Source organism: Melospiza georgiana, chromosome 9 (assembly GCF_028018845.1).
Source record: "Melospiza georgiana isolate bMelGeo1 chromosome 9, bMelGeo1.pri, whole genome shotgun sequence".
In the NCBI taxonomy this organism is placed as follows: Eukaryota; Metazoa; Chordata; class Aves; order Passeriformes; family Passerellidae; genus Melospiza; species Melospiza georgiana.
The window spans coordinates 26,154,240-26,172,945 of NC_080438.1; the positions used below are offsets into that span (position 1 = coordinate 26,154,240).

General features: G+C 38.6%; 1 protein-coding gene across 1 annotated transcript in view; it reads right to left on the bottom strand.

Annotated features, from left to right (window-relative positions):
- Positions 1 to 968: 968 nt before the first annotated feature.
- The window catches only part of TUT4 (terminal uridylyl transferase 4), a 45,249-nt gene continuing 27,511 nt past the window's right edge, over positions 969 to 18,706 (bottom strand). Inside the window, exons 16-30 of the mRNA XM_058029783.1 lie at positions 17,580 to 17,683; positions 17,153 to 17,210; positions 16,955 to 17,058; positions 16,497 to 16,586; positions 14,456 to 14,569; positions 13,254 to 13,331; positions 12,671 to 12,848; positions 12,275 to 12,322; positions 12,105 to 12,187; positions 10,620 to 10,735; positions 8,850 to 9,010; positions 7,772 to 7,869; positions 4,846 to 5,371; positions 2,544 to 2,717; positions 969 to 1,517 (exon numbers count right to left, since the gene is read on the bottom strand). Of these exons, the coding sequence (XP_057885766.1) occupies positions 1,426 to 1,517; positions 2,544 to 2,717; positions 4,846 to 5,371; positions 7,772 to 7,869; positions 8,850 to 9,010; positions 10,620 to 10,735; positions 12,105 to 12,187; positions 12,275 to 12,322; positions 12,671 to 12,848; positions 13,254 to 13,331; positions 14,456 to 14,569; positions 16,497 to 16,586; positions 16,955 to 17,058; positions 17,153 to 17,210; positions 17,580 to 17,683 (2,024 nt within the window). The 3' untranslated portion in view covers positions 969 to 1,425. The remainder of the gene's footprint in view (positions 1,518 to 2,543; positions 2,718 to 4,845; positions 5,372 to 7,771; positions 7,870 to 8,849; positions 9,011 to 10,619; positions 10,736 to 12,104; positions 12,188 to 12,274; positions 12,323 to 12,670; positions 12,849 to 13,253; positions 13,332 to 14,455; positions 14,570 to 16,496; positions 16,587 to 16,954; positions 17,059 to 17,152; positions 17,211 to 17,579; positions 17,684 to 18,706) is intronic.

The following is an 18,706-nucleotide window of genomic DNA, read 5'->3' on the forward strand; positions in this document are numbered from 1 at the left end:
TTTCCTTCATAGTAATTTGTTGAGATGTCCCCTGGTTGAAGGTGGCATCATTCTCTAATCAGGGCCTTGTTTTGTCAAACTGCCCCTGCAGTCGGGTGCCAAAGGAAGTCTGTATTCAGTCACAAACACTGCAGGGATCCCAGTTCTGGCCTCAGAGCTCCAGTACAGGAGAGGAAGCAAGGCTGTCACAACCCAGTGTGTTCACTAGAAGCTCACTTGACAGTGCTCTCCAACCTTTGTAAAAATCTTCCTTCAGTGTAATCTGCTGCTTCTGGTGATGCCATCAGAGTTAAGAAGGTTAAAGCAGTACAAAGCACTAATTAATTCTTCTGGAGTAAGTTCAATATATTTAAAGACAGCATACCACTTCTTTGAGCACAGTTTGTGGCCTCCCTGTGACTGGGAACAGAATCTGACACCATGATGATGTTCAGCTCTACCTTCTCTGAGTCATTAGTTTTTTTAATTTAGAATAATTAAACTCTTACTGAGGATATAATTCTCCTTCTACTATATTTGAAATTAGTTGTGTTAAGCCCTTGTGTACCTTGTCTTTATTCCTGGCCCTTCAGGAGCAGGGACAGGCAGGTTTATCCCTGAACTCTGCATTTAGGGCTTCAGGATTCTCATACTGCCCTGGGAGTGCTGATAGCACAAATAAGTGTGCTTAGGGAATTTATGGAAAGCCCTCTTTAAAACTGCTTCCCAGTACAGCCTAATTTTTCCACGGTATTTGCATTTGATTTTGCAAAGCTGATAAACAGAAAAGCAGGGGTGCTCCTCCTTCAAGGATAACACACACAGGGGCTGTCAACAGCACATGCAACACCACCAGCATGGAAAAAAGCAGGTCTGGTGCTTGTATCACTTGTTGAAACTGCTCATCTTTCCAAGATCTCCACATTAAAGACATTTCTATTATTCCTGTTAAAGCAAGCATGCATACAAATAGAAAAGAGGAAAAAATCTTTTGTCCTTTTTTTGCCATTTTATTTTTCTTTTTAAAAAGTTTTTTGGCACTACATAGTTCTGTAAAGAATAGAAGTGACAAATTTTTAAACACATGAAATCCCCTTCTAATTTTATTTTTTTTTAGAACAATATATATAAAGTCTGAAGCAACCAAAGTATGAATACAGCTAATAGAAAATAAAGAACTTAATTTTAAAAATTCTCTCTCTTTACAGTTTATCAAGATAAAACAAAACACAATTCCCCTTAAAAATAGGGTAATAAAATAGATGAAATTTGTATCACTCAGTTTTGTGATACTAGTAAAAACTATAGTTCATATCTATGTACAAATGATACAGTTTAAAAACAGTCTTAAATAATCTTGTATCTAAACATGTTGCATTAAGATTTTAAATCAGAACCTGAATTTCTTCCTCCCCTCCCCCCACCCACCCACAATCCCATCCAATTTCACTTTTTCTGTTGAATGTAATTCAGATTCAAGTGTGGGTGTCCTTGAGACAGAAGTGAGAACCGCTGGTTACTCTGCATCAGTGGACCAGCTAAAAGAAAATGGATTACAATTACTTCAGCAAATCACATATTTAACAGTGCTTGGCTATATTCAGTGTACTAATCTAACTTAGAAATAAAGCCATTTACTAGAGTGACACAAATGCTATCTGTACACCTAACCCATTTAATGGGACAAGGTAGAATTACTTTAATCCTATCTCCAAAATTCCCTAACAATCACAAACACATTATTTTGTTGCATTACTTCAGTTATTTAACAAAAATAATTTCAGGATTTTAAGTAAATTCAGTTTTCACTTGGAAACCCTGCTAGAGCCAATAGATTAGATTTTGAAAAAGGATTTGGTGGCCATATCTCTCATTTTACACCAGGTGACCCCCAGCAGCATGAAAGCTGCACATCCTCCAAGTCAAATTTGAGCATTGTTTCTGTGGTAGTGAAGGTCTTTTTCCTACAGCCTTTCCCCATCCTGCCAGATACTGAACACCTTCACCTTTCATAAACATCAGAGTTGAAATCAAGTCAGTCTTTTCCAGTTCCCTGGTGAACTGAGCCTCACCTAACTTTGCAGTCAGTGCTGCTCTGACTGTGGATGCGCTGGACTGAACCTCCAGAAACCCCTTCCAACCTCAATTATTCTATGATCTTGCACTTGCAAGTTTTTATCTATGTAAGTCACTCCACAAAGCAAGGTACAAAAGCCAAACAAAATTAATTACAACAAAAATTTTTTCATATTCTGAACACGCTCATGGGCCAATCATCTTAACCTCTACTGAAGCAGAGGCAGCTCCAGCTGAGCCAGCAGCAGCAAAGAGAAAGAGGCTGGAAGTGCAACAGGCTGCACATTGGCTCAGATTTCAGAATTCTATTTTAACCCTTCCCTCCCACAAAGATTTCCATTCATCCGCAGAGGAAGCTGAAGTGCTGATTTGACTCTGGGATTCGTTAATGTTTTCAGGGATTTCCATGATTGCTTGGCTCTTAAAGCCTTTGAGACAGTACAGAGACATGGAGCATGAGCTGTTGAGTCACATAGTGGTTCTAGTACCTTGAGGGTAGAAAGGTTTGTTCGATGGGTAGCTGGCATTTCCCTGCTGCATGTAGTTCTGAGGCATATTGTAAGGCCACGCTCCTCGGAGGAGAGGAAAATGGGTAGGGGTCCCATGGTCCCAAGGGACAGAAGGAGGGTTCATTTTACCAAACTGTCCTTGGAAACCCTGATCTATTTTTCAATTGAAAGGGAAAAGCACATTGCAAGTTGAAATAATTAAACAGTAAGTCACAAATACAATTTACATCTTAAATAACAGTTTGCAGGGGACTTAATGTGATCAGTCTGATGTGCTACTTTTTTTAAATTTAATATACATCGGTAAAAATTACCACTTTAATTACTTCATTATTCACTATAATAGAATTATTGGGAAGAGAGAGGATGAATCAACATTAAAATCAAGAGCTATGATTTTACTATTTTTATGACTTCTTCATGGTGAAAAATACAAGATCTGAACAATGTTCAGAACTACTGTCTGATCCCACACAAATATCCACTATCACTGACAGAGCTGTGAGAGGAAAACTATTATCCTACTGCAAGAAATAACTCAGATTTACACTGGAATTCCACTAATACTTACATGCTTAAGAAACTTGCTATCTAGATCATGGGACTGACTTAAAAAATTATTTTTAGAGAGAAAAATATACACTTTGGAAATAAATATACAAATTGTAAAGCTATTCCATTTACAATTCTGATATCACTGCAACATTAAGGATGAGAAATCAAGCATCCAAGGAGGCAGGATCCACAATTTGAGGCACAGCTTTTGAGTATGCATGAAAAAGAGCTGTCTTGATACTTCTAATTTAAGTAGTTGCTTTCAAGTCAAAGTTATGTGAGCCAGGACAGTTTCCTCAAACTTACTGTTGTCAAATTGTCCTGAGGAGGTATGAAACCATGCTTCAAACAGCCAGGAGACAGCTCATCTCTAATGTGCATTCACCTTAATGGCATCTAAGCCAAAAAGGAAAACTGATTCCATTTCAAAGAAGAAAATTACTATGATTGGGAACTAGGAAGAGGGGTGTCATGAGGTTGGAAATTGATGGAAGATGAGGGATGGGAAAAAAATACTGTGACTGATAGCACACAGAGAAGGCATTAGAATTTATGGAGCTTGTCTGAAAGAAGGCAGCTACCTTAGTAAGGACATGGGGATTGGAAGGAGCTGCTTAAAGGAAAGGCAAAGCTGGAGAAGGGGACAGATGAGAAGATCCAAAATGGAGAGGTAGGGACAGAGCACACTGGAGACACAGAAAACACACGGGTAGAAGTTCCTGTATCCTTTAAAATATATTCCCCACAAAGCTTTAAACAGAAAATCATGTATCTCCAGCCCCTTATCTTTGACGCCCATTGGTGAATTATTCCTCATCCAAAACAATAGATTCAGCTAAAAATCTACTATTACTGACAGTAACAATCACATTATTAGTGCAGAGAAAGCATGGGCAGGAGATTCAGAATTTCCATCTTAGGATGAACAACTGCACCAGTACATTATATTATGCATTTATTTTTTAAACAGGAGGACTTGCTCAGAATAGATCAGAAGACCACCACCATGATTAATGATGTAAAGGTTAACAGTTAAAATTTAGGGGTTGCCATAGTTCATGTAGCAGAGAAAACTGAATGGGCTTTAATCACTATATACTCAAACATACCCATGTACTTGGCTTTGCTATGAGGCAAGAGGCTGTTGCCCACTTTTCACATGAAAATGCAATGTCAGGAATCAACATCAAGATTATGGAAGTTAAGTGAGGCAGGACAAGCCACAGGAAAAAACAGAATAGGTAAGATCATATTATATTGTACTAAAGATGAGGAGACAATATTCAACTTGCACAACTGAAATTCTGCCAGTCTCTAAGTTCATGATTGCAACCTCAGCATTTGTCTAATACATTATTTAACAATGTGCTGATCTTAGAGGTCTTTTCCAACTTTAATGTTTCCATGATTGTCTAAGGAATCTATTATTTGTCAACACATTCACAGAAACGTGAGTGATTCAAACAATGATGAGGAGGTTTCTCAGTTGAATGCAGGACTTCTCATTGTTGCACAGCCATTAATGGCAGACAGGATCAATGCCTAAAAGTTACGGTGATCAATCCTCATTTTTTTTCCTATGAAAATGTTGAGACAGGTGAAAGTCATGATTTGGTTTCTTAAGCACAGTATTTTTATCAAACAATCTGAAAGAGTTATCTGTTCCTGTAACATTTAACACTTGTACACAAAGTGTGAGAGGTTTGATACAACAGAGAAGAGTTACCTGAATTCCCCACAGTGCCATTGTTCACCAGTGAGTTTGGAGTCACAGGATTGTGCCAGTGTCCCTCATGAGAAGTGCTGGGGATTCCCATGGGCCTGGCAGCAGGCTGTGCAAAGATGATACTGGGATCATTCAAGCTTACACTGCTCTGGTTATTTGTGGTGCTGCTGCTGCCAGATCTCATAGAAAATGGAACATTTGTAGAATGAGGAGGGTTACCCGGTGCAGAGTGAATAACAGGCCCATGAATAGGCCAAGAAGTGTTGGGAAGCTGAATTTGGTGGTGATGGTGCATCTGAAGTAGTCCCAGGTTATGCAAGGTGGAATACTGACCTGGGGGAGATTGGGGAAAGTTAAACAAAGGCAGCTGGACCTGATGGGCTGGCTGTGCACCCTGCTGTGGCTGAGGAACGTGCTTAGACTGGGATATTGATTGTGGCTGAGTCTGGTTAATGGAGGCTGGCTGAGAGGAATTCTGTGGGAATTGCTGAGGTTGTGGAGAGTAAGATGACTGATGCGAATCAGACTGGAGGAAAAAAAAAAGTTATGTATTTCTGATTAGTTCACTGGCTATTTAATGGTGTTTTCTTTAATAAGCACCCACTGTATTAGACTATTTATAAACCAGCAAAGCACACCCCAAGCACTGCACCCAAGTTCCTGCTGGCTTCAGTAAGTGCAGTTCAACTGACACTGACTTCCACCAACAGATAATTTGGTCTGTTAATGTGGCACATCCCACCATCAGAAACAACATTCTGAGTGAATATCAGTCCCAAGCTCTTCATTAGGCTCCTCACACACTTGTTCCTGATCTTTAATCAGCACCTTTCCTCCCCTACTTATGTACAGCCCAGTATCTCATTAACTAATTGCCTTACTTCTAAATAGAGTGGTTCTTATTACTGCACAGTTTTTTAAGTAATTCCAAAGAAAGCTCCTAATATTTCTTTCATTTTAAAAAATCTGTTAAACAAGAAATGCAAATTCCAAAAACCCAGTTTCAACCTTCATATCTTGGTGTTAGGCCATGGCTAAAGGCACAGTAATAGCAATTATTACAGCCTTTGCAGAGCTCTTCCAAAGCTTGCCCTTTCACCAGCGACAGACACAGGCATGAGGCTATTTTATCTGTTTGGAATTGCAACTGAACAAGAAGCACTTCAAGGAATTGAGTGGTTGGGAAAAGAGCTACTCAGTTTATGTGCCAACACTTAATGCCAGTATCTGGATTCCCCAGTCTGGTTTTAAGCACTGAGACAAGATGCTGATGGAACAAGTGTCTCCAGAGACATTCAAATGAGACAGGTACCTAAAGCAGAGAGGAGAACCCAAATCTCAGATTTCATTTTCCCCCTGAGACTGACTCCTCTCTCCACAGACTGCAGCAGCCAGCCAAGCTCCGAGAGCCTCAGCTGCTGTCGAACACCTGGAGTTAAAGGTCTCTGCAGCTTGTCACTATCCCTGACTGCTCACTGTCCATTTAAACTGGCAGTCACTTGTCTCCAATAACCAGAGGTGTCTGCAGGACTGCCCATGCCAGAGCAGCATGCTGTGGGTCTGTGCCTGGGCAAAAGCTGGAGCCCAGAAGCTGGGATTGCTCCCTGCTGCTATTGCAACTGTGCCTGTATGAGTGCCTCCTACACCTTTCTATCAAACCAGGAAGAGAAGGTAAAACCTGGGATTTGAAAGATGATCATCAGTTTAACAGTTTAAATGTTATATAAGCACATGTATTCAAACATTTCTGCAAATATTAACCCACCAGAAGCATGCACTGAATGTGCCAGCAGCAGGACAGGAGGCATAATACACTCCAGCCTCTTGATTTGCTTCCTACTCTCTCCCTCTTACTCAACTAATATTCCCCCTTCCCATTCTTCTCCATCAGTTCCTGGACAGAATATATTCACCAAGAAATCCTGGCCAAATGACAACCATGCACCACACACAGAGGCCATGACATCCAGGTGACACAAGAATGAGCACATGATGTGTCTGCCTCTGAGTGCACCCACACATTCCTCACATTCCTTCAATTCCTCAGGCAGAAATATAAGGCTCCTAAAAAATATACTCCTGTGCCATGTTCAGCCCTTCACTTGGATTAGGCTGCAGTCCCTCTTTTGCAGCACACTGTAAGTCATAAAATCTCCATTACTGCAGCCAGCATTCCAATAAATGCTTGCTGATCAGTTAGCAAAGTAGCAAACTGAATAAAGAGCATTAGTGATCAGCAGCCTTGATTACTATATTTACTTACTTGCCAGCCTCATTAGCAGGCACATACTTCTCAGACTAACAGCTTAAAATAAATTAATTTCTGCTGTACTGTCTGCTCCAAAAATATTAAATGCCAGCAGTTGTATTTGCACAAATACCCTCTGCTCCCCATCTCCACTCAGAAGATTAAACATATTTTATGTAGCTCTATGGAGACTTGAAAAAATTCTAGCACAAAACTGTCCAAAATTTCCCTATTGTTCTGCTTGTGCTTCTAGTGTGCTCTGGCAGACTTTCCATTGAGTATGACTCAATGTACATGACAGTCCCTTAAGACAGATCTCTCAAACCACAAAAAGTCATGGTTGTCACTAACCTAAGTCTCCAGCATGTTAACAATGAGGTATGCTTTATCTCCCTTAGTAACTCCAGAACACTGCCAGAATAATGAGAATTTGAAAGGCATCCTAGCTTAATCTGCCCTTTCAAAATCACAAGGTTATCTCATCTCGAACTTGACTATAAGGTTTCCATACTGAAAAACCATAAATGCTCCCCAAGACACAGTGCATCATAAATCAAAGCTCCATTAACTGGCACAGTGCAACATTGTCATTTCCAAGTTGAGAAAAACCCTGCAAACCTGTTCCCAGCATGGCAGCTTTGCTGCAGCTCTGCTCCCTGCAGTTCCCCCAGCACTTACACATTCTGATGACTGCCGGGTGCGCAGGGGTCGCTCCACCTGCTGCTGGCCCACAGCCACCAGCTGGGAATTCACCATGCTCCGCACCAGCTGCGTGCCTGGTCGAGGAACACAAGTGTTAATAAACCCACAGGGTGACAGAATAATGAGCACAACTGGGAGTCAGCAATACCTGAACTCTCATGTGACACACAGGAGGTAAATCACTTTCACCTCTCCTCTCCTTTAAGTGGAAACTTTCCCCTCTACTGGCAGCAAAAAACTTTAATAGGTATAGGAGCTAAACACAAAGTCTATTTTTGAGTAAAACAAAGTCTAGCAGCAACAAGGCTCACATTGCCACCAGGCTGGAGCTCTGGTTTATATAGGTTTCCATATTACTGCTGTAAGCAGTGCATTTTAAATAGCAATAGTGACAGCAGAAACTTCTGGGCAAAGAAAGTAAACTAAAAAAATGACTAAAGGATAACAGAATACAGAAGCATGGTTCTTCTGAAGTTCACTTATGAATGCTTCCTCTACTTTTTCAACTACCACAGGCACCCAAGGGCCTCATTTGAAAGAGTTTGCAATTAATATTCTCTAACTACTATCAGTAATATGAAAGTTGGATTTTAGCCTAATTCACCTGTATGCTTTTTTTGAAATGCTACTGAAGGAACACCAATTTTTGCTGAAAATACATTTACTTACCTCTCACAGATGATGGAGGGTTAGCTAACATTTGAGAAACATTTGGAAGAGGAAATGCATTCAATTATTATTATTATTACTATTGTTACTATTATTACTATTACTACTTTGAAATGCTCCAATTGTGAGTGGAAGACAAATAATGCAATACTCTGAAGTACACTGTATTTTACTGCTGAGTACATTTTTACCACCCATACAAAGACTACTTCAGGAGATATTACTCCCCTTGCAGAAAAGCAACACAGACTACAAGCTGTATTTTCAGTGACTGAAACATTACTTGCAGGATTAGTTTATGAAGATAATTATCAAGTCTGTACAGAAACTTAAAGAAAAGGGATCTCAGAGCTTTCAAAGTATCCTAAGATATAAACTAACTTACCTGGCACACTATTATTTCTCTGACGGGTTTGTTTGAATTCAGGACAATCTCTCCTAACATGACCCACATCCCCACAGATGAAACACCTTTTCTCTCTTGTTTCTCTGTCATCTTCTTTCACCTCTTTTTCATCATCTTTCTCATTCTCCTTTTTCTTCAACCTGAACAATAATTTTTATTAGCAATATCACAAAACCACACACAAACACATAATCTCTGTAGAGCTGTTGTGCTGGGAATGGTTATATAACCAACAGCTGTACCAGAATACAAATAGCTCAGGAATTCCAAACAACACTTTCAGATTCTGGGCTGGTTAACAGCCTGTGTACACTTAATGAAGTTAGAAGCTCCCCAGGCTTGTCCAAAAGCTGTCTGACTGTGTTAGGGCAGAAATAAGTCTGCAGTTAAGGTTGCAGTTCTATGCAGAAATCCCACTGCAGAGTCAGAATATACCCAAAACAAGTGAGCTGCACCTCCTTCATCCAATCTCCCCCTCACTGATAGGGCACATTTCTCTGTCACTGTCTGAGCTCAGATAGGATGTGCAAGAAAGCACTGAGGCTCTTTCAAACACTCAGTTCTAAAACAGCAGGAGAACTGGTGATCAGGAACCAAGACAAGAAGTAAAGGTCTTTTTCCACAAGGTATCTGCAGGATTGTTAAATAATAATATTATTATGTGAGCTGTATATACAGTCTGAGAGAGATTCTGTGTAGCTGTGCTGTAGCAGCAGTTTGTGTGAAGAGCAGATCACAACTTTTACTGAAGCAAATATAGGGAAAGAGGTGATGGAATTCCATGTGCTTGTAGTACAGAAGGCATCTGAAAGAAACAGTCCACCTGTGACCACAGGGTTCCAGTGCACTTTCATGTATCTTGAACTCTGCTGACTGAACAAAAGGCTGTAAATAAAGATTTTGTAGCAGGAAAAGACCAAGAATCCTTTGAAGAATTATGAGCCCACAACTGAACATAAGGAGCAAATAAAAGAGCCCAGAATAATTTGCATTCTAAGGGCTTCAACAGGTTTTAGAAGGAGTCAAGACAACCTAGGCTGAGTGGGGCATTAAATAGCCAAAGCTGTAAAAAGTGAGGAGTGCACATTTTCTGTCAATTCCTACTAAACTCTCTTTACACTGACCTGCATGTATCAAGACCTCCTTTTGCAGGAGTCCTGTACCCAAAATTCCTAAGTGAAATCAATGTACAAGTGCAGGATCACCAAGTGATAGGGTGATTGTGTAACATCATGGCACTAACATGATGTTACAGAAATGCACCTCACCTATGTACATTTTAACTAATCCTAGAGTTTACTACAGAACTTTGACCTGCCTTGCAGATGTGCATTATCAGATCTATGGAACAATTGAAATTCAACACTGTCCTCTGAAGATGACCACTACAGGAAATCCATTTTAACACATGATAAATTTTGCAGCCAGGTAATATGTTCTCCATCTGAATGTTTACACTACAAAAATATATTTTAGTGATCCAAGTTTTAAGTTAAGCTTAACTACATATTAACACACCATAGAGTGCTGATATTACTTTGTGTGCTTCCATAAACACTTCAAATTTAAAGAGGTGATCAGAAACTGTATTAAAAAGAAGAAAAAATAAGATGGGAAGTTGAGAATCAGATAAGAAGCTTTGATTTTCTCTGCAATTTAGCAATTTTTCATTTCCATTAAATCTTCAAATATGCAAATCCCTCATGATTTAATCTCAAATATTTCACAATAGCTTTGTGTATTACTTACCTCCTCCTCTTTGGACAGTCTTTCATGTAGTGACCAATTTTTCCACAGACACGACAACATCTGTCATTGGGTGCCAATTCCCCATCTGTCAATACTTTTGAGTCAAAAAAGTATTCCTATCAAAACACATCAGACAGATAAAATATATAAACCATTCACTTACAATATAAACCATTCATTTACAAGACTGAAGAATGAAAGTCAAACTGTCAGCTTTCTTTTCTTATTGCTCCCTGAATGTTACTACTTCTGAATTATACCTGGTCCTTTCCTTCCCCTAGATAATGGCAGCTTTTTCAGAGATATGGAGCACTTTGGGCTGAAAAGGGCTATTTGTTCTTAGGGACAGAGGCTGAATTTGCAGAACAGCTTACCCAGGCTCCAGCCTGCTGCTCACCTTTCACCTCCCCAAAGGCTTTTCAGAGCTCAATTTTTTAGCATATGATCTATTTTTGTATCTGAGTCACTGCCTGTGTGCTTTCCAAAGCAGCCAAGGTCCCTTCCCAGATGACAGGATTGCATCCCTTTGGACAGAACTCAGCTCAGGTGGGAAACAGATGGAGCATCTGCACACTGACCTGTATCACTCCCCTCCCCTGGAATTTGCTCAGGACAGCTGCAGTTCTGATGTGTGTCAGCACAAAGGCCCAGTTTACAGCCTCTGAGCAACAAATATTGTGAAAGTACTGAAACAGAGGTACAAACTCAGAAAAAACCCACAGATAAAGGAAGCAAATGGAAAAGAGAAGATAGGGAAGGATGAAGGGAATTCAAAGCTTTCAAAAGATTTTGAAGATGCTTTAGAAAGTCAAGTTCTATTAAAAGCCACTGGGAGAACAGTTCTCTGAACTGTTTTAGAAAATGCCTTTCTAAGTTGATCTTTAAAATACAGTGTTTTATTTGCTCATATTTAAAAAAAAATAGTTGTCTCTACACATCAATGACTGGACCCTCTAGCACAGAGCAATACTTTCTCCAAAATGATATTCCATGAACACATTCCTAACCCTGACTCACAACTCAAATTTTAAAGGTCAATTTGTTAAAAAAATCAATCATCATCCTTCTCCTTGTTTAAGCAGCAATCCTTACTATCTCCACCAAGTGGAAAACTAAAGAGAATGGAACATCTCTTGGATCTGTTTTCTTTAGCTACAAGAAGAGCCAGTAAGGTTCCTAGAGCTGTTTCTGGGTTTTACAGCCAAATTTGCAGTTCTCTGCAACATTTTAACATCATACAGTGGGAGGTTTTATAAAAAACAAAACATAAATTAAGCTTACTTTCCCCAAACCAGCCAGTAATATCCATCACCCATCCAACTATTCCTTTGAATTTTATATTCCAGGAGCTAAATGCTAAGCTATAAATTTCATGCAGACAATTACACACATTGTGCATACCAAATGGATAAACACATACAAGAGACTTGCATCAATTCAGTGGACAAAGAAAATGGAAAAACATACTAAAAATTGAGAACTTACAGCTTCTCTTCCAACAGCTGGGTAGAATGGGGTACCAAATAACTTTCTCCCATTGATAAATGCCTTCATTATGAAATTGGTCACTATTGGAGAAGGACAAAATTATTAGAAAACAACAGAAAAGGCACAACTCAGTGAACATTCATCATTAGCAGACATTAACAGCTTACTTTTCCTAGAGACTCCAGCACCCAGATTATGATTCAAGTCAAAAGGATCTGCACAAAGGAGAAAAAAAAAATCAGAGTTGGAAAAAACTTGCTGCAACAGAACTTTTTATTTTAATGCAGAGAATTCCTTTTACATGCATTCGCAGAGCAGATTATAGCACAGCAATGCTAAGTTTTAAATTAGTTATGTTAGTCAACCATAACAGAGTAAGAAGAACAATTCACTGACATGTAATAGAAGTTATCAATTTTGTGAGCTGCAGGACTTGCAAGCAATGCTTCTTTTTGAAACAGTGACTGTGGTTTCCTCACAAAGATCCTGTGCAGAGAGAACAGCCTCTCAAGCAATAGAGTTCCCTACTCCTGATGAATGGAGATTCAATTGAGCAGGAGTACCTTCAATGGCAATACACTTGGAGGTCCACTGCTTCTCAAAGGTGGTCAACAGCTTCTTCTGCCGGATGCTGATCACGTATTCCTTGAAGTCAAACTCCTCCGTGTAGAACCTCAGCAGCCCCAGCCACAGCTCCCCAAGAGACTCAGTGTTCTTCCCCAGGGAAGGGAGACGCTTCTTCTGCATGCAGGGGAAGAAATTTATTCAGCTACAGAATTTATTCAGCTACAGAATAGCTACAGCTATTCAGAAATTTACTGCAGCACTGCTTCTCCTCAAACATCTCTCTAATTACAAGTTCGTTTACTACAAATGGTTTCTTTTGGTTAAGGTAAGGTTAAATCATTACAGTTAAGACTAAACCTGGACTATTTTTAAAAGTAACAAGTATTTTTCCTGATTTATGTTATTTAGATATTATTTAAAATAAACCAAGCAAAAGTAGAAATTCCTTTTAGCAAAACAGGACTCACTTGGGAAGTTGCAATATTATGGATATGGAAATTTAATTAATCAATAAAATTATTACTTTTCCTGAAAAGCAAGGTTTAAATTTTAGTTACTCTTCTGGATTTAGAATATTACCAATTCTTCCATGTCATCAAAGAAAAAAGCATTCCATCCATCCACCATTCTTTGTGGGATCTGTTTGCCATCAAATATCTGCCAGAACAGAGAATGACAGTTACTGCTCCAATTCAAAGTTGCTGTAAAGTACTTGCAGTTCTTTTGGTAAAAACATCATATAAAAATATAAATACTTTAATTTTAACAATTACTTCTTATACAGACAGAATTTCCCATTGGTAAAAAGTCTGAAAGACTTTTTGCATTGTTGCTGTACCTCTCAAAATGTTTGGATGTTTCATTTTTACTTGTTCCTTGCAACTAAGAAAACATGACTGAATTACCTTGTCAAGATTCCAACATCTCTCTAGCCCACAGATTCTCTAAGGAGACTTTATGTGACTTCTATTACATTTTGACTTTAGCACAGCCAAGAGGAAATTCCACTGTTATTTAAATGCACTCTCGGGGTAGCAGTAAAATAAAAACCCCCAACCACTACTAAAGTATCAGATACTAAAGATCAGCAAGAAAGTCCATAAGTCTCAACAGCAATGCTTAAACCAATTTCCCTCTTGCACAAAGAAACCAAAAGAGGCAGAAAGGGATAATTTTCAGAGGTACTTGGGAGTTCCAGAGTGTATCCAGGAAGAGGCAGATAGCTGAATAATTATATTCTCCCTACCCATACCACGGGGGTGCAGAACATTGTTTTCCTAGTAAAGTCTCCTGGTACATATGAAATATTTCTTTAAAGTTGCACCAAAGCATCCATTATCTTATTTTCTCCTCATCAAATAATAAAATAAACTTCTTCTCTTACAGATAAAGTGTTGAGCAATAAATAATGCTTCTGACAATAACTGGTTGAAGAACTGGACTCGCATTTCAAGAGCATCTGGTGCAGTCTCATAATTACAATTCCCTTCTCTCCATACCACCTGCCAATTATTTTCTATCCTGTTCAGCATATAAATATGACCATAAGACCAAAATCCCAAAGTAAATGTAATAGCAGAACTTAGGCACAACAGACTCCCAGGTCTGATCTAATTTTCTTGGTCAGTTTTACCTACCAAAACCAAGAGGGAGTTAAGAGCCTGTTGATTAGAAGGGCCCCATATTTCATTCATCCCCTTTGATCCTAAAATCCCAGACCTCTCATATTTGGCTTGAAGAAAAAGTGCATCTATTTTCATAACCTCATTTTCTGAACCTACCTCCTGAAGAACTGGAATAACTGGTGGATTTCTCTGCTGCAGAAAGTACAAAACCATAAGAATATAGGCATACGAAGACAGACTACCACGGGATGCATCACCAATATCGCAGCGCTGAAAAAATACATTTTAAACAAAATGCTGAATATACATTTCACTGTTCAAGACTAACAGCTGTGTCAGAGAGCAAACAGAAACCCCATAAGTAACAGCAACATTCACCTCATAATTAAAAATTGTTTTATGAAGCCTGAAAAATAAATACACCCAAGAGTCAACTGCCATCTGGCAAATCCATAGTATAATTTGTCTAACATAAAAACAGAAAAGCTTTTCATAGCCAAAATACTTTAAAAAAATTTATAATGTGCCAAACTGAAAAAAAAAAAAAAAAAAAAAAAAAAAAAAAAAAAAAAAAACCAACAAAAATCCAGACTCCCAAAACATAAATCCCAGGTTTCAATACCATGAAATTTAATTTTCCTTAGAAACAGCTCTTGCAGCATGAGTTATGATTCCTTATTATTTTGGTTCCCTGTCCCCTTTTAAAAAAATAGTTCATTAACAGCAAGTATTTCCAGGTTGCACTGGCAGTCTAGGCCACATGTGGCATTTTGCTAGCAAACACACACATATCTAATTAAAGCATGGTGCAGCCTGCACAACACAGCACAAAACAAACACCCCTGACCAAGTCAGGGAGTTGGAGCCAGATGAGCTCAAGGCCCCTTCCAACCCAAGCCTTTCTGTGACTTTGATCAGTGAATTACCTTACTATGCTTCAGCATCTCATTACAGTATAACCTTTCCACAGCACCTGCTTCTAAGCTATCCTGTGTTTCGAGCCTGTGTCATACCAAACAAGGCATTTTTAACCTCCTAGGGCTGGAAAAACCAGGGATTCATAAATTACTTTCACATTAGCAGCAGCAGTGACAGCTGTTCCTGGGTTTTCTGCCAATGCAAACAGAGGAGGAGGCATTTTGCTTAAGACCAGAGTATTTGTATAGCTACAAAGACACTTCCATACATTTACATTCAGGAGTGTATATCCCAAACTTGCATATTTCTTGTTTGCAGTAGTATGTTTAGAACATGCACAATAGAATGCAATGCTACCAAAAAATGTAAGATTCATTATTATCAATACAAGGCATTTTTAATTTGGACACAGAAGAGACGTGGCAATATTGTGCACTACTGTGACCACATCAAGAAAAAAATCATTGCTAGTCTCAGTGACAGTATAATGAACGTGTCCATTCCATTCTGGCACCAAGTTATTTTATTCATCTTGATGTATTTTATTACATGAACATCTGGTAGCATGATTCACCATCTCTATAAGCCATTTTTTATTTGCCCCAGTTCCACTAAGCTTTCTTTGGGTATGCTGTATTTAATACTGCAACTTGAATAAAAAGCAATGCCACGTTTCAATTACAAAAGGCTGTATAATATAAAATTTTGACAGAATATCATAACAAAAGGTGCAGGAGATCTGAAATTTCCAAACTCCTAAAGTCAAGTAAGTATATGCCCTAGGCACATTGAGATTCAGGCATTCATTCACCATCCCATACCTACCTATTCCTGACTTTTATACTAATTCAAACAAGGCAAGTGTGCCAGAAGAAAGCAGCAGTAATCTCTGGGCTGGCCCCAGATATGAAATCTTGGGAAACTCATGCACATTCACATACCCCTACATCTTACAGTTACCAATTTTTCCAGTTTTGCTTGTGGTTTGGGCGGGATTTTTGTTTGTTATAATTGAAGCTGGTTTGAAATGGAAGAAAAAAAGGGAAGTTTTCCTCTCATCAGCTTTCTCTTACACAGAAATCTTCCAACAGATAGCAGAAGGTACCAGGATTTGATTTTGACACACACAGTCTGATGGAGCACAGTAAGCTTAGGAAAGTGCACTTCATATCAACAGCATTCTACTGTCTCCATTCCAGTTGGTATTGGTAAAAGGCAAACTCAGTGGCTGCAGCAGAAAACACTGTATTGTACAAATAATATCTTCTTTTTATATTACCTTTGCAAAAACTTTCATTGTGTAGCCCAGATATTGCACCCTAGGATCAATAGCTGCGTAGGTAGCCAGCATCCTTGTGTTATGCTGTGCCTGGAGAAAGGGGAAAAAAATTAAACTGGTGTCAGGGTGAGCCAATTATGTAAGAAATTGTGCAATTTCACAGTGTCAGGTGAAAGCTGGAATGAGCTGTATTATTCAGGATGGCACACAGGCCATCATGGTGGACGTGAACAAGACTTCCTGTGCTGTACCCTGCTCTGCCATCAGGTCATACACAGCTACCTGGGTCAGGCTGAGGGTGTGGGCCACTGAATTTAAATAATGTAGAAGAAAAACACAAACACTCAAAAGCATTTCCATTCTGGCTTCAAAATTATTCCCTCAAATGGTTATTTGGAAAGAAATAGAAAGAATGAAAAGCTTTCTTTGAACACAAAAGGACACAAGCAGATGCTCACCAGTGTATTGTACAAACTGATATCTCCTTCCAAGCCACTCCGCCTGTGCTCAAACTTTACTATAGGCACTTTGGCTGTTGTTATAGGCAAGATGTTCCTCAAACCTGGGGAAGCAACACTTTAGTACATAAAACATTTCCATTAACAACATTTATAGAAAAGCTAACTGCAAAACAAATCATAATTTAAAGCACCTACCTGGATGCTTCTTAAGAACTTTTGCCAAACCTTCTATTATTTCTTTACAGTTTAATTTCTAGGAAAAACAAAGATCACAGCTTCAGATGTTAAAACATGGACTCTATTCCAACAAATACATTTACCATCACATATATTTCATAGATGAAAAGTCTATGTACCAATCATTTTTGAAATGTCAAAAAAGGAGCAAGCATTAAGCCAGCACATGAATTTACACAAACTCATATGCTCTTTGTGGACATCTATATTACACTGTGTGTCTATAAGGCATTAAAAGTAAAATAGGCTGCATCTTGCTTCAGCTGTGCAGAGTGCAACTAGCAAATCCTACCTTTCCTATGTGCAGAAATCTTAACTGAATTAAAAAACCTTACAGAATCTTTGAATGTAAAATAGCAGATTTTATAACTTTCAAAACTCTTACCTCTGCATTTTCATGACCTTCCAATGTCATGCAGATATCTAGATCACTGTCCCGAAACCCAAATCCATTTTTTGAGGAGCCAAATAAGCAAAGCCTAGCTTTGTCTGATCAAAAGAATAGACAAGAAAAAGTTAATTCTTTTACAGTTGAATGGTAAGTGCTTAGTATAAAATATTGTTTAACTGCAACGTGCAGGTGCCCATAAAAATGAGCTTAAAGAGAGAACTTACATTGTCACTTCAAAGACTTCAGGTTTGATAAAGGAGGAAGCACAACACTTCAGAAGTTATTTACAGAAAGCAAGACAGGATATTTTACATATTTTTTTATGACTGAAGTATAGTTACTATAATCATTAAATGGCATCTCTAAATGTGGTGCAATGTTTTGTGGTATGCAACTGCATTTTCCTGCTTTTAATAAATCAAAATAATGTGCAAACCCAGTCACCAGTACAGCTTTATCCCACAGATAAGACAGAGCTACTCCTAGGGTAGCCAAAATAATATTTCTGAAATTCCATTCAGAGTTTATCTAGGTTGCATATTTCTCCTATGACTAGGTAAATTTGGTCAATGAGTTTTTGTAATTATAGCATATTCTTGAAGAAGACACAAGCAGTAAGATTACAATACTTTATGGAACATTCTTTCCCAATTGCTTTGTTTACATTTTTGTTTGAAACATGATATTACTAAGTATTTTCATTCTTGGATGGCAAAACTATGTTAAAACAAATTCTTTCCTAACTGCAAAGAAAGCATTAATTTCAGTTGAATGTAAAGAAAATAGATCTAACACTTATTCACAGCTTTTTTTCCTAAACTTTAATAGAACTGGAAACCTTAAGTCTTTCAAGGCTTTGTAACAGGTCTCAATCCTCAGCTGCTGCCAGGAAGTGGAGGCACAGCCAATGGACAGAATTCCCAATTCCTTGATCACAGGTCAGCTACAGCAGAACAGCCTTCCATGGACTGGCATTCAGGAGACCTGGGTATGGTACCTGGCTCTAGCACTGTTTTACACCTCCTATAAAAAATCACTTGGCATGTCTGTGCCTTGACTTCCATCCCTGTAGTAAGACATTTTTGCTTGTTTTATGTAAGGGATGTGAAGATAAACTCATT